Source organism: Osmerus mordax, chromosome 28 (genome assembly GCF_038355195.1).
Source record: "Osmerus mordax isolate fOsmMor3 chromosome 28, fOsmMor3.pri, whole genome shotgun sequence".
In the NCBI taxonomy this organism is placed as follows: domain Eukaryota; kingdom Metazoa; phylum Chordata; class Actinopteri; order Osmeriformes; family Osmeridae; genus Osmerus; species Osmerus mordax.
The window spans coordinates 2288887-2302911 of record NC_090077.1 but is presented as its reverse complement, the minus strand read 5'-3'; the positions used below and the strand labels follow the sequence as shown (position 1 = coordinate 2302911).

Below are 14025 nucleotides of genomic sequence, written 5' to 3'. Positions count from 1 at the left end.
CATTTTTTCTTTGATTACTAAAACAACTGAATTTTAGACGTAATGACTAGAACGTTAAATTATAAAAATGAAACAATCAAGTAGCCATTCAAAATGGCTGAAATGTAAACAAGCAATATTAAAACAACACTTTTGTGGAAACTAAATGTTCTCTCAAAAACAGAAGTGATCTAGCCTCCCAGCAGGATAGCTGGGCTCGTCTCACAGGTAGTAGAGGAAGTCATCCAGGTTCTGGTCAGGCTGTCTGTGGATGCTCTGCCCCACCAGGAAGGCCAGCTTGTGGGCATACTGGCAAGGGGCAGGGACACGAATGATGCCCTGGAAGAACACACACACACACACACACACACAATACTCCAATAAGGCTTACCAGTCACAACCAAGCAATGCAGGACCACATAAGGGCTATCAAACAGTAAGTGTAGTACATCCACACAGGGCTGAGAGAGGCTGGTATAGAGCAGTGGTTCTCCACCCTGGTCCTCAGGTACCCCCTCCCTGTCCTGCATAGATGTGTCCCTGCTCCAACACACCTGATTCTAATGAAGGGTCGTTAACAGACTTCTCCATAACTAGATAACGACCCTTCATTAGAACCAGGTGTGTTGGAGCAGGGACATCTATGCAGGACAGGGAGGGGGTACCTGAGGACCAGGGTGGAGAACCACTGCTGTAGAGCCCCATCCAGCTCAGCGGTCCTACCTGCCAGTTGTAGTACATGTGGCAGAGCTTGTAGGTGAGCCTCTGCATGTGATCAGGCTTGAGGCCGCTGCTGTCGTACACCACATTGTAGTGGGTGGGAGACACGCTGCCCATACGCACGGCCTGGCTCACGATGAAGAAGTCATACCTGGAATGGACCAATCACAGCACACGCATGCCAACACCTCAAACAGGAGCATTTACATCCGTCAGACTGTTTATTGTGTATTACATTAGTAATGCCGGAGGGCTGTTTCCTGACGTGTGGGCGTACCATTCGGGACGGGTGACCTCTGTGTCGATGACGGTTCCAGGGGGAGGGTTGGCCAGCTTGCCGTCGATGCGGGCGAAGAACCTGGAGCTGATGCGCTTCTTCACCACCACCACGGTCAGCTTGGGGCTGGAGAGAGGGAGGGGCATGAGACCAACCACAATCTGTTCATGTTACCTTAGGTGGTGTGCAGGGAGGACAGACACGAGGGAAGGTCTGGGTGAGCCGGTCGGTGAGCCGGTCGGTGAGCCGGTCGGTGAGCCGGTCTTACGCGTAGTCTTGGCCCATGGTCTTGATGGATTCCATGATCTGGGGCACCTCATAGTTAACCACGCTCTGCAGCATGCCGTCCCCCACGCCGTCTCGGTACACGATGATGCGGGACGGCAGGCAATTATTGTACTTCAGCCAAGCTTTCAGAGCACCTGCAACAACACGCATGGCGACCTTCCTATTCAGAGGCTGAAACTAAGAACAACATTGCAACACTTTCACAAGGTAGGAGTTATCCCACATTGTAGCTCATGTGTTAGGCTTTTCCATCGACTGGACTTGCCTTGCAGGGCCACCTTCAGCCCATCCATGATCTCCTGGCCCCGGTTCTGCAGCACACACTTGGAGAACCACCTGGGAAAACAGGTTGCCGTTCAAAATGGCCGCTCGTACTGTCGGAGTCGTCATTGCACTGATCGTCAGTCTAGCTGCCTCACATCTCTGAAGTTCTCTCTTCAGATGTGAACACCTGACCACCCTTTCCAACACGGCTCCCCTCAGCTAAACCACCCCAGGACCTGGTGTCTAAGGAGGAGGGCGGGTGGGCACCGCTGACGTTACTGCCCTGAGGAGCCGAGGATGAAGGATGCGTCGTACCTGGACATGCCCTGGTTCAGACTGGCCACCAGAGCGCCGATGGACCTCTTCCCTGCCGACGTGTCGTGGTAGCAGTCGATCCCCACAATCATCAACTGCTTCAGCTGTGGGGCACGAGAGGTGATGTAAACCCCAACACTACAACCATGCTTTACCACGGACCCATGTGGGTCATAACCCACAATGCATTCTCAGCCTCGAGATACGATTGGTCGGGAGTCGCCTGGTTGCGCGCCACACTCACTGGGATCTCCACGCTCCACAGCTCTCCTCCCATCTTGCAGTTCATCTGCATGGCGATCTTGGTGGCCACCGTCATGAGAGCCTGGGGCTTGCTGAGGGTGCGGGACACCACACACTGGCTGGGCGTGGGGCAGTCCACACACAGGTACTTCTTCACACTGTCGTACTTGTCCTTCCTGTTGCTGGGCAACACCACCACCGCCTGGAGGAGGGGGGGGGGGGAGGAGGTCTGGCTGTAGAGGGCTGTGAAGTGTTCTGCGTTACGTCTGTACGCGTACATGTATGTTTTGAATGGAGAGCACGCATAAAATGCATCATCTTGGAACTTCCTGTTTAAAGAAGTTCAAAATAAAAAAGAATGGATGGAAGCGTGCCATGCAGACTGACCATCTGGGTGTCTGGGTGGACCTGATGCTGCAGAGCTCTGAGGAGAGACTCCTGGCGGTCCTCATACTCCACCCTGGCCACACGACACACAGCGCATCAGTAACACGTCAAAACCCCCCCACCTGACCCTCCTGTTCTAACAGGAGCGTGTCAACATGTCACAGTGAAATCCACATCACAAGTGCTGCACTTGCAACAACACCCCCACTCCACTAGATGGCGCTGCGGTGATCGTAGGTCTACTCACATCTCAGGCCTCTGCATGCGGATGCCCAGAGGCTGGGACACCTTGATGAGCGTCTGCAGGAGAGCCTGGGCCTCGCCAGAGTTGCGGCGGGTGTAGAAGATGCACCATTTGTCCAGGGGCCGGGAGCTGATCAGGGGCAGCCCCCTCATCTCCTTGGTCCAGTCGGCCGCCCAGGGGTTATAATCAAACTGGGAGAGGAACCACAATCTGTTAAAGCCTGTGTTTTACGAGGCTGCTAACTTAAGTGTCATATTTATGATAGGAGGCTTGAAAAAGGAGTTATGAAGACAGGTTTGTTTGGCATTGTGAGAGCTGGGGTACAAATAGTTTAGACAACACAAAAGCGCCCTTGTGTGTGATAGTGTTAATATTCTTCAGTCATGATGACTCACCGATCTGGAGCCCTGGATGATCCTCTCCGCTGGGAGGACTCTGCCGGTGAGGTTCAGCAGCTTGTTGTCAAAGTTCAGCCCCCATGTACTCATCTCCTTCGCTGCTTCTGTGTTCCTGGACAAACGAGGAAGTGGTCACTGTGTGACCCCGTTGACCACAATGCATTTCTCTTTTGGGGCTTTTTATGGCTTTATTCAACAGAGATGAACAGGAAATGTGTGGGAGAGAGAGAGAGGGGGGAATACACTCAGAAACGGCCCAGGGTGGAATCGAACCCGGAGCGGTACACGCTCTACCTGATGGCCCCCCGGGGCGCACCAGTCATCTGGCTTTAGGACTTAACAGTAAATCTACAGGTCCAGCCATGGACGTCCTACTTGTGGATGTTGTTGACAAAGCGGGTGAGCCGGCTCTCCCTCTGCTCTGGGGTCAGTCTGGTGTGGGAGGATAGGTCCTTCATGATGTTGAAGTCGCTGCGCATCCTGTCAGTCAGGCCTGTTGGGGAGTTGAGGAAATAGAGGCAAAAGAATAATGAAATACATAAATACACACCGCAGCACCAGCTGTGGTGGGCTCTGATTGGACACCGTCTAACTGGGGAAGAAGCGGATGTGGCTATGACATCATGAGCACTGACTCGTAATAACTGCTTCACTGTCCATACAGGTGTGGTGAGGTGTGGAGGTACCTGTTAGGTAGCAGAGCTCAGGCACCAGCAAGGCCGGCCCAGGGGGCGGAGCTCCAGCCGGCCCCAGCTTCTTCACGTGGCTGATCAGAAGCACCTGGTTGCTGTCCACGATGTCCAGACCGTATTGCTGCGGAAACAAGGATCAGGTGGTCTCAGAACAGCAGACCCGGGGACCATCCCCGTCCCCTCGTCTCCGGAGGAGGACCTACGGTCTTGTAGTAGTTCTTAAAGGAGATGTCCGCGTCTCCTCTCTTAAAGGTGTTGTTGGGCGTGTGGTCCCAGGCGATGTCATCGATCCGGTAGGTCTTGTTGTTGTACCTGGAGATGAAGATTGGATCAGAGCATCATGGTGATTGGATCAGAGCATCATGGTGATTGGATCAGAGCAAGGCCGTAGCCATGGAGTCAACATTGGGGGGGACAAAATCTGCTGGGGAGTCTAAGGGTCCCCCCCTGAAAACTTTATACATTTAGTTATGAATATGATTACATTTATTATGAATTTTGGACAGCGTGTGTGGTTGCCTGTCGTAGCGTAGCACATTTATATTAAAGTTATGTCTTTAAATCAATGTATGGGGGGGGGGGGGGGGGGGGGGGATGATTTGAATATTGGGGGGGGGGGGGGGGGGGGGGGGGTGTCCCCCAATATATATTATGATTACGGCCCTGGATCAGAGTGCACATCAGCATGGTCAGGATGACCAGAACAGTGAGGAGGGTCCAGGGGTGTGTGAGGGGGTTTACTTGGTCAGGACGATGAGGCCCACCAGCTCCTTGGTGCAGGCCTCAGGGAAGCGCTGCTCGCCACACTGCTGCCGCAGGCCGGCCATGACGGACAGCACCGTCTCACTGCGCAGCACCTTGTGACTCACGTCCGTGCACAGCATGATGCTCGACTCGTACTGCAGGATGGTGGTGGTGAAGCCAGGCCAGATGGTCAGCCTGTGTCACACACACACACACACACACATTGTACACACACACATTGTACACACACACATTGTACACACTGCTTAGTATCTACACAAACGCACAAGACTGAGAAAACTACGACTCCCAGCAGCACTTTCAGCCTCTGAGCCGACCGTGAGAGACGAGTCCAGGTGAGTTACCAACCTGTGCTGGGGGATGTTGAGCGGGTCGTCAGGGTTGTAGTAGTGGCGGCCTATCTGCTGCATGTTCAGCATCCTCAGAACCCTACATCAGACAGACCACATCAGAGATAACAGGCGGTGGAAGCTGGCTGAGCGGTGAGGGAGTCGGGCTAGTAATCCGAAGGTTGCCAGTTCGATTCCCGGTCATGCAAACTGACGTTGTGTCCTTGGGCAAGGCACTTCACCCTACTTGCCTCGGGGGGGAATGTCCCTGTACTTACTGTAAGTCGCTCTGGATAAGAGCGTCTGCTAAATGACTAAATATAAATGTAACCCTACATCAGACAGACCACATCAGAGATAAAAGGCGGTGGAAGCTCGTACCGGGGAGGAGGAGAGGAGGTATGCTATTTTACGACCCCAGTGGGCTGGAAGTGTGACTGACCGTCTGAAGATGATGTTGTAAAACTGCAGGCACACTGGGGAGGTGGGGGGCAGCTCATTGGTCAGGGTGACGGTGATCTGGACCTTCTCTCCGTGTCTGGTCTCGCTGTGCAGAACTGTCTCCTACAGCACAAAGTGTTCACTGTCTGTGCTACTCAGCTCATTTACAGCCTCGCTACTAACATCTATTCATCCTTTTACAGGATTTAAGCCTGGGTGGTAATCCATTCCATTTATGGAGATTATGTACATTTATATATCTACATAACCATTTATGACTGAGCTCAAGAACCTTATACCCTTATATACTTGATTATTAATATCATAACACCCTTTATTCAACCTTCAAGCCTGCTCCGAAGACTTACTTATTCTCTTTGGATTTTAAAAGCACTGTATCCTTTATCTTTGATATCTCTACTTTTACCTTTAATATACATGCTTTATTTTTCTGGAATCATAATGTTTCCTCCTGTACAGCAGTTCGGTGAATTGATGGATCTGTAGTGTGCGCTGAGCACAGCCAGTGCCAGCTGGAGGGTTCCTACCGGGTTGGGCAGCCTCTGAGGCAGGAAGAGGAGGGCTCCGTCGAAGGTGCGAGCCATGCCCAGGGTCTCGGAGTGCTGGAACAGGAGGGCCGAGCGCAGGCGGCGAGACTCCATGGGTGGCTTGAAGTCAACGTGGTACTGGTACAGCACCCACTGAGGCCGGGACAGGATGCGGAAGAAGTTGGCCTTCAGTTCGATGGGGGAGCCAGAAGTACCTGAGGAAAAAGTTGTTTTGGTTACAAACTAACGTAAAGAATAAAGAGTTTCTCATTTTGAGGTTTTATTCAATTGATGCAAAACACAACAGCAATGAAAACATGTTAAATGGCGCTTTGTTACGACTGAAAAAGCACACAAACCAGTCTTGGATTCCTTGACATGGTCCATGGCCTGCCTGGTGAAGATTCCTGCATCGTGAAAATCCCTGCGACGTCCCCCTCGCTCTCCAATCTTCACCTGCTGGAAGCCTGCAGATATCTGGAGGACAGCTGTGGGGCGGGCGACGAGCAGAACCAATACAAATGGATCAGTATCAAGTTTCCCCTCTAACATCTTAAACAAACTATGCAATGACACACACCATTACCAAGGTAAACACATCTTTATAATCACGACAATGACAAATGTGAACTTGGTGAGGCTGGTGATCAGGTTGAGTTGTACCTTCAGTGGCCGCTGCTCCCGGAGCCGTTTTCTGTCTTCCGCGGCCCACGAGGTCGCCCTCAGACGGAGGGAGGGCTGGTTCCTGGGAAGTCTTTGTGAAAGTGAGTATAGTCGTGTTTAGTATAATTATTGCTAGATACACAATGGTTTTAGCATTCGACACGACAGGCGTCTCTTCCATCATGCAGATTTTACTCACCACTCCGGGAGCCCCGGTCTCTTGACCGCGTGCTCTGCCTCTAGATCTTGCTCGTGCGCGACCCGTCATTTTCGGTTTCTGGTAAATTGCAGATTCACCTGTAGAAGGCTGTGAGATTATATGGCTTGCTAGCTACCACGTGTTGCTGCAGTATGTTGAGTCATGTAACTAATATGCACCCAAATACTGCACCAAATGCACCCAAATCAGAGATCACAATTAGGTCGCTGAAAGGTAATAAACTGGAAAGACATCATGAACATGTGGTAGCCATCTACTTACTTTTAAATAAGTCTTACATCGGCAAACATTTGTAACATTCCTCTAACAAATATACTTTCACTGGAATTGGAACAAGTCGTCACTAATGTGGACCGCATTAAATCAAACTCACCAAGCACGTGCAAGGCTCCTGAAATACAGTACCTAATAAAGCTAGTTCTAATTTGTAATTCGTGAATATGGGAGATTTGTCGACTTCGTGTATTTCTAGTGACAAATACAAAACTTAACATTAGTATGCATACATTTAACATGAAATAAAATGTATTACGGCCTCAAGCGACCGAGCCACAAAATGTAGCTAGGATGGCTAATAAGCTAACTAATTGGTAGGTGTGAGCTGGTTTAAAGTTTTGTAATTCTTCGATTTCGAATACTTATGTATTATAAGACTATGTAATATATGTAAGAAATCTCTAAATGTATATTCTCTAAAACATAGATATAACGTTCATTACTTACTTTCTCTAGTTAGTTCATTAATTAATCTACGACTGACAGGCAGCTGCGTACTGAAATATTGCGTTACTTCTTCAGGTACATATAGGTCATGTCACAACCATATACCATTCCGCAAACCGTTATCTAAATACAGTTGTACCACCTTTATGTAGTTTATTTTAGTGATCTTTTAAATTATACCAAAGCATTTAGACAATAATTGTTACATGTTAGAAACATACAAGACGTTATCATCCCCGGCGAATAAAGGTACTATTTTGGATATGCGCAAGGACATTAATGTTGCACGAGGTGGCCTCGTGCTGCAGGCCAGGCGAGGATTGACTGCGATTAGACATTTTCTGATGCGATCTATGGAAAGATCCACTAGGTGGCGTTAAAGGACAAATCTGTGTCCAATCTAATAGACCAGTGACACCGAGAATCGGAGTATCTCTCCAAAAGGGCCTAGAAGGATAAAAAAAAAGACAAGGCCATATTATCAAAGCCATCATCTCATAATATCATGTAACCCTGATAATATTTGTCTCTTAATTGATGTTGTCTGTGTCATACAGTCTAATGGTCTTATTTTCGATGGCAGAATTCTACACAATTACTGTGTAGTGTTGGTTTGTGTTCGTGTTCATTACACTACGGAAGTCCCTCCATGGGGCCACTTTGTTCTGTCTCATCACTATCGTTTGTTTTGACGTGGTAAAGATCAATGGGAAATGCCTGTTTTGGTGGATGCCTGTAAACAGATCTAAGCAAAGACAACTCTGGTTGTTAAAAGGGGAAAGTAAACTAAAAGTTACAGTATTTAAAAAAATATAAATACTATTTTCAAACCTTTGCACATTAAACGTCAATCGTATTTTTGCAACGCGAAATTCACAATGTCGATTTTTTGGGGGGTTGTTTCCCCAACATCACTGGAGCCCAGAGAGTCCTGGTGCATGTTGTTGTGTCTCTAGCTCCTATAAAGGTAAACATATAGGCCTAAGACTGAACCCAAACCACATCTTCTATCGTTAAAGCATAACCATAAGTCTTCTAAAAGACTGGAATGGGCCATTTACTTTCATGTGTCACTGTACCCCCTGACTTCGATGAAAGATTCTGATGTTTAAGGATTAGGGATTCTGAAGTCCACTTTTTCTCTTACTATACTGCGTTAAGAGAGCCAGATAGCAAGTTGCCATTTCTATCTCTGTCCACTTCCTCCCAAACCCTGACCCCCTTCAACCTTCATCCTTTATAAAAAGAAGTTGGCACCTTTAGAGGGCATTTTGAAGAAGACGTACGCAGGTCTTTCATGTCTGAGATCTAAGACTGATTAGAGATTCAGACCTGAGGGACCAGTCTGAGAGGAATTGCTCCAGTCACTGTTTACCTGCTCGAGAGAGAGAGAGGGGGAGGAGAGAGAGAGAGAGAGAGAGAGAGAGAGAGAGAGAGAGAGAGAGAGAGAGAAAGAGAAAGAGGGAGGGGTTGGGTATAGGGGAATATGTTTCATAAACATTAATGTTCCATGTTAAAAATTGAATAATGCTTTGGTAAGCATCTTTAATGGGAGCGTCACATATTCTTGTTTTTCCAAAACTGAACACAAAGAGAAAGTTACAAGAGAAAAGACAACAAGGTTTGTCTGTTGAATTCCAAACACGGTCGGTAAATGTTTATGACGGGTAGTTAAATGCAAATAGAAGTAAATAGACCATAATGTGATCATTTAACACTCAGACTCAAACCTCCTTTTGAACTAAGCGAAAAGGAAAAATTCCCTGTAGGCAACACCAAATTAGATTCTTTCTGAAAACTGGACTAGGGGGTGTAAGTAACTGAACAAAGGGGTATACTCTAAAAGCTAAGGACCTGAAATGGTTCCATTTATTTTTGGTTAGTGGTGGCTGAGAAGTAGCTGGGCTGCATATCCATAATTTAAGTGGATTTGTTCCTATATGTTTGCAGACCCTTGACTACATCACTGATCTAGTTGTTGCTTGCTGCAACTGTAACTCCTGGACAATGAGTTTAACTATCAAACTCAATCAGCTCTGTCATTGTAGAGCATTACAAATAGATTGTGGAATAAATACTCTTATTCTATAAAAAAAAATCAGGGATATGCAAACATGTATTTTACCTACTTATACTGCAGTTAACATAAGTTTAAAAACTCTCAGTAGGGTGGCCTTATTGGAAATGCACAGAAAAAAGCGACATGTCATTGTAAGTGTTGAAACCAAGGCCTACATCGCATTTGAAAAAGTGAAGGCCAGCCATCATGGTGCTTTCGTGGAGGAGATACGGTAGCAAGCTGATAAAACAGTGGTGTCCTTCCTGAAAATAGCATTATCTATCACACCACCTTTCAGTTCAACGATAAGGCATCGGACACGTACTATAAAGGCCTTCTTTGCGCGAAAGAAAAAAAGTTTCAGTCAAACACCACCCCGTCCCCACATCAAACAACAAAGGCCGTGGCTCCCCCAAAAAAGAGAGGGAAAATGAAAGGAAAAGAAGAAAAGGCGAGGCACAGAGCGAGCAACAAGCTGAGTCGTGCTGGGCTGAGAAAGGTGACCCCTGCTGATGAGTACGCTTCAGGCTTCAAGCTGGCCCGGCTCCCCCCAGCAGTGTGGATCCCACACTTACTCTAATCAACTACTGCGAGACATCTAGGCCCAGTGGAAATGAGTGGGCGCTGTACTTTGACAGAAGCCTGTTCTATAGCCTTGGACTGCAAACCAAACTAGAAATGGGGATGAAACTCATTATTATCGTCGCCATTAAAACAGACATTTCCTTCTCAGAACGTCATTTTAGTGTATGGTAGTGCTTTACGCTGGTCAACACTGTGTCCCCTAAACCTCCACAACCTGATTGGACTAAACCAGAAGAACAAAGCAAGATCAAAGCCTTCCAAAGGAATAGCAATAGTGCCATAAGCTCCCACTCCTGATTGCAAAAGTAGAACAAGAGTGGATTGTGAATAATAAGGATGTACCATGGCATGATATCAGTAAGCGGGTTAGGAAAATTAGATTACTCTATTGCCTGCTGTGGAACTTAATCTTCTCAGCATCACCGCAATCCCTCTGTAAAATAGTACCTTCTGCACGCACATGCACACACACCCACAGCCAAGCAAATGTAAACACACACACACACACACACACAAACACACACACACAAACACACGCACACACACACACACACAGACAGACAGACAGAGGGACCTTCATGTCTCACATGTTTAATAGTTTTAAACCAGCCACTTGCACACTAGATAGGAAAAAACTTTGCACAAAAATCCCCATGAACATTTCTACTGGAAGCTTTGATATACGTCTGAAACTCACATCTTCTGCTTATCACAGAACTCTTTTAAACGTCAAGCTGAGTCAGCCAGCACAAAACTGTGAAAGGGGGTTTCTACCCCAAAAGAGTTAACCCACGACAAAGCTTTGTACCCTCCCTGATAGTTTAAAAGGTTCCTTGCCTTTAATCTTTAATAAACAGTGCTATTTTGCTATTATCTCCATTAAATACAGTCCTGACCAAGTAGTAGGAGTGTCTTTGAAGTCCAGTAAGTGGAAACAAATGGCCACTGAAAGATCCTCATTTTCTACATTTTCTATTCACATCGAATTCTGTAGTAGTTCTCGTGAGTACACCCCACCATGCCTTACAATGATGCAAATGTATTTAGGTAAATCCAAATAATATAGATAACAAACTAAGAAAGGCAACAACAGAGATGAGAGTTGACAATGACACCCTTGTTATTTATTTTCACAGAAAGACTTGTTTTGACAAGCATCCTAAAACCATATCTTTAAAGGGGTTTAAGAAAGATATGTTTTTTTAAAGATGGGTCATAAGTTTGGTAGTGACCACCTTGACTGTTATGTGAGCTTGAACTGACTGTTTTGACATTAAACAAACTTGACAGAATACAGCTGTCAGATCGTTCTTTGGGTGCCATGTCGATTTGTTAGCAAAAAGCCAAAAGTTAGTTTGAAACAAAACCTCGAAGGAAAAAGTGTAAGATTGTTTATTAGCACAGTAGCAGGTTCAGTGGGTTCCTAAAAAGTCTGAAATATTGTCCAGGAATAACTTCCACTCTCTCAAAACATTAGTGCCAAGGATAACTTGAAGTTCGATTTCTTTTCTATTTGGCAAAAGCAGTTTCCTCTACATTCGATAACAAAGATCCCACTCATCCAAGGACCTTGACACACCTCGGGCCTTCACAGCTCGTATGTTGATACAGCAACAGATGGAAAAAACACAGCGGGGAGGAGTAGGAAAAAAACAGCTAAAGAATCTGGATCACAAAGAAGGAAGACGTCCTTCTCTCACTGTGTTGTCATGGCGCCTGCCTTCCTGGTCAGAGATGAGAGGAACACTGGAACACCTGGCGGACTCCATAGGGATAGAAATCGTCTCGAGCTGAATCTTGTGTTATTTTGTATGGTCTCCACATGTGTAAACATTCTGCTTGGCTGTTGTCTTTTGTGTAGGGCAGGGGGGGGGGGGGGGGTGTGCTGGAGGAGAAGGAGGTGGGGGCCCCCTGCTGACCACAGCAGCATCCTACAGAGGCGGTGCCCCCTCAGAGTGAGCCTCTGAGAGGGGGACCATGTGATCTTTGAAAAGTCAACAAAGGGCCGGGCCACAGCTGGGGCTTCGGGGGAACAGAGAGCGTTCGCGTAGCAACACCCTCCTGCTGCTCCCAGGCGGAGAGAGAACTCACACACGCTGCCCGGCGTCGGCAGCATCACACGGGAGGACCTAGGTATCTCCCACACTCCGCCCCCTTCTTCACAGACCGAGAGAAAGCGGGCGTGTTCAGTTGTCGAAGGGAGTTTGGGGTTGTTTCCACCGGAAGCTGCTTTGTGTTGATTTACAGTTCCTCGTTGGAACACCTGGGCTGTGATGCCTATCTGTCCTGTTCCACACCGAGCAGGAAGGATCCAGTAGTTCCTCCCCACCACAAAACTCCCTTCCTTGGGTTTCAGCCAAAAGCCATCACCCAACTAGGAGTACCAGCGATTTCATTTCCACAAAAAGATTAAGTTGCTATTTGCACTGTCCTGAAAGAGGAGGAGGGGGGCAGAGGAGGAGGGCCGCCGGGGGGGGGGGGGGGGGGGGGTTAAAGTTGAGATTTTAGTCGCTATGCTTCTTTTTGTCCAAAGCATCGGCTTGAACAAAGGTGCAGTGGAGCATTGTGCGGCAGGAATCTAATAAGCAGGAGGGGGGAAGACAAGCAGAGGGAAGTGAGCATCAAAGGCGAGCAGGCACAGCATGACTGGCACTGGCCTGAACTCCCAACCTAAGACACACAGCATGCTCTTCAGCTATCCCTCCTTTAGATGAGTCCTCGGCAGTAATTAAAACCATCATTCCCACTGCCTCGGTATCTCATTAGCCACAGGAGCCTAGGCTTTCATCCCTGCTTGTTCCCAAAACATCACAACTCCACGCTGACAAAGGGGGGTCCTAAAGTACCAAAACAAGCATTTGTAACATCTCAGAGCTAATTAAAACACAATTATCGTTTTGTAACGTCTAAACTGGAGCGTACAGTAAGAGAAGGTCAGTAGATATCCCTGGATGGTTCTGTTGAGGACAGATCTGTTGTGATTAAGAAAGCAACACTAGCGTCGTGGACGAGGCTATTTTCAGACTGTGTGTCGTTGGAGCGGCAAAGGGCTCTGCGTTTCCCTGACGAAAAAAGTGGCAGTTGACCTTCCCAGACGTGGTTGCTGGCTCCGGTCATTTCATTTGCAGGATGTTACGACCCCAGAGACCAAAGCGACAAAGAAAAAACATCTCTGCACGTCTAAGAAAGGATTTCACTTACATATTACATGTGGGTTGAGTGGATGTTTGGGATTCAAACCCTCATAGTGTAGACAAACTGATACATCTGAAGCTCTTAGGCCTCTGCATCAAAGAGGAAATTAGAGACGGGCTAGTATCAATAGCCGTGGTCAAATTTAGCACATTGGCTGCAGATAAAAAGAAAATCATCTCGCCATGTTTAATTCAGTAAGGCATGACTAACTTACGCAATACGCTGGGCTTGAGGAATATATTGGAAGCGATCTGTCTTATTCTTGACAGAAAACGAGTGTGGTCTGAGAGAGACCCTGTGTCAGGACAGGTGTTAGATGTTACAACATGGTACGCTCTCGTGAATCAGTTCCTCTCCAATTCAGCCGTGTGGACTCACAGTGAACACATCATTCCATTGCATGCTATTACACTACATGACATTGCCAAGCTGTTTTAACACTTTGAAAAAGGACCGAGGGAAAATAGGAAAGTGAGGTTATAGACAGAGGTTGTGATGTCCCAAATATCTATATACATATCCAGGTCAAAACAAAGAAACAGTTTATTCACCACAAATTGACCAATTTTTTCAATTTCCTACTTGACTCACAGTATATACTGTACTAATACTTTTACACTGTACTCATTTCTGCATTTTGTGCATAATGTTCAGATATGGCTAGGACTCAAGCTAGGTCACTCAACACAA

General features: G+C 47.2%; 1 protein-coding gene across 5 annotated transcripts; it reads right to left on the bottom strand.

Moving 5' to 3' along the window:
- piwil1 (piwi-like RNA-mediated gene silencing 1) lies at positions 1 to 6821 on the bottom strand. 5 transcript variants are annotated; one of them, XM_067231114.1, is made up of 20 exons: positions 6717 to 6821; positions 6554 to 6635; positions 6250 to 6378; positions 5891 to 6105; positions 5344 to 5465; positions 4921 to 5001; positions 4549 to 4746; positions 4011 to 4119; positions 3802 to 3928; positions 3491 to 3608; positions 3113 to 3227; positions 2721 to 2908; positions 2474 to 2546; positions 2088 to 2288; positions 1844 to 1947; positions 1530 to 1600; positions 1245 to 1398; positions 977 to 1102; positions 703 to 850; positions 1 to 318 (listed from the first exon to the last, which is right to left on the bottom strand). In XM_067231114.1, the coding sequence occupies exons 1-20, from the start codon at positions 6819 to 6821 to the stop codon at positions 202 to 204; spliced, it is 2583 nt and encodes an 860-aa protein (XP_067087215.1). In that variant the 3' UTR covers positions 1 to 201. The 5 variants fall into 5 exon arrangements, with proteins under 5 accessions (XP_067087215.1, XP_067087214.1, XP_067087216.1 ...); XM_067231113.1 differs by having other exon boundaries at positions 6554 to 6644; positions 6720 to 6821; XM_067231115.1 differs by having other exon boundaries at positions 6720 to 6821.
- Between the last annotated feature and the right edge of the window lie 7204 nt (positions 6822 to 14025).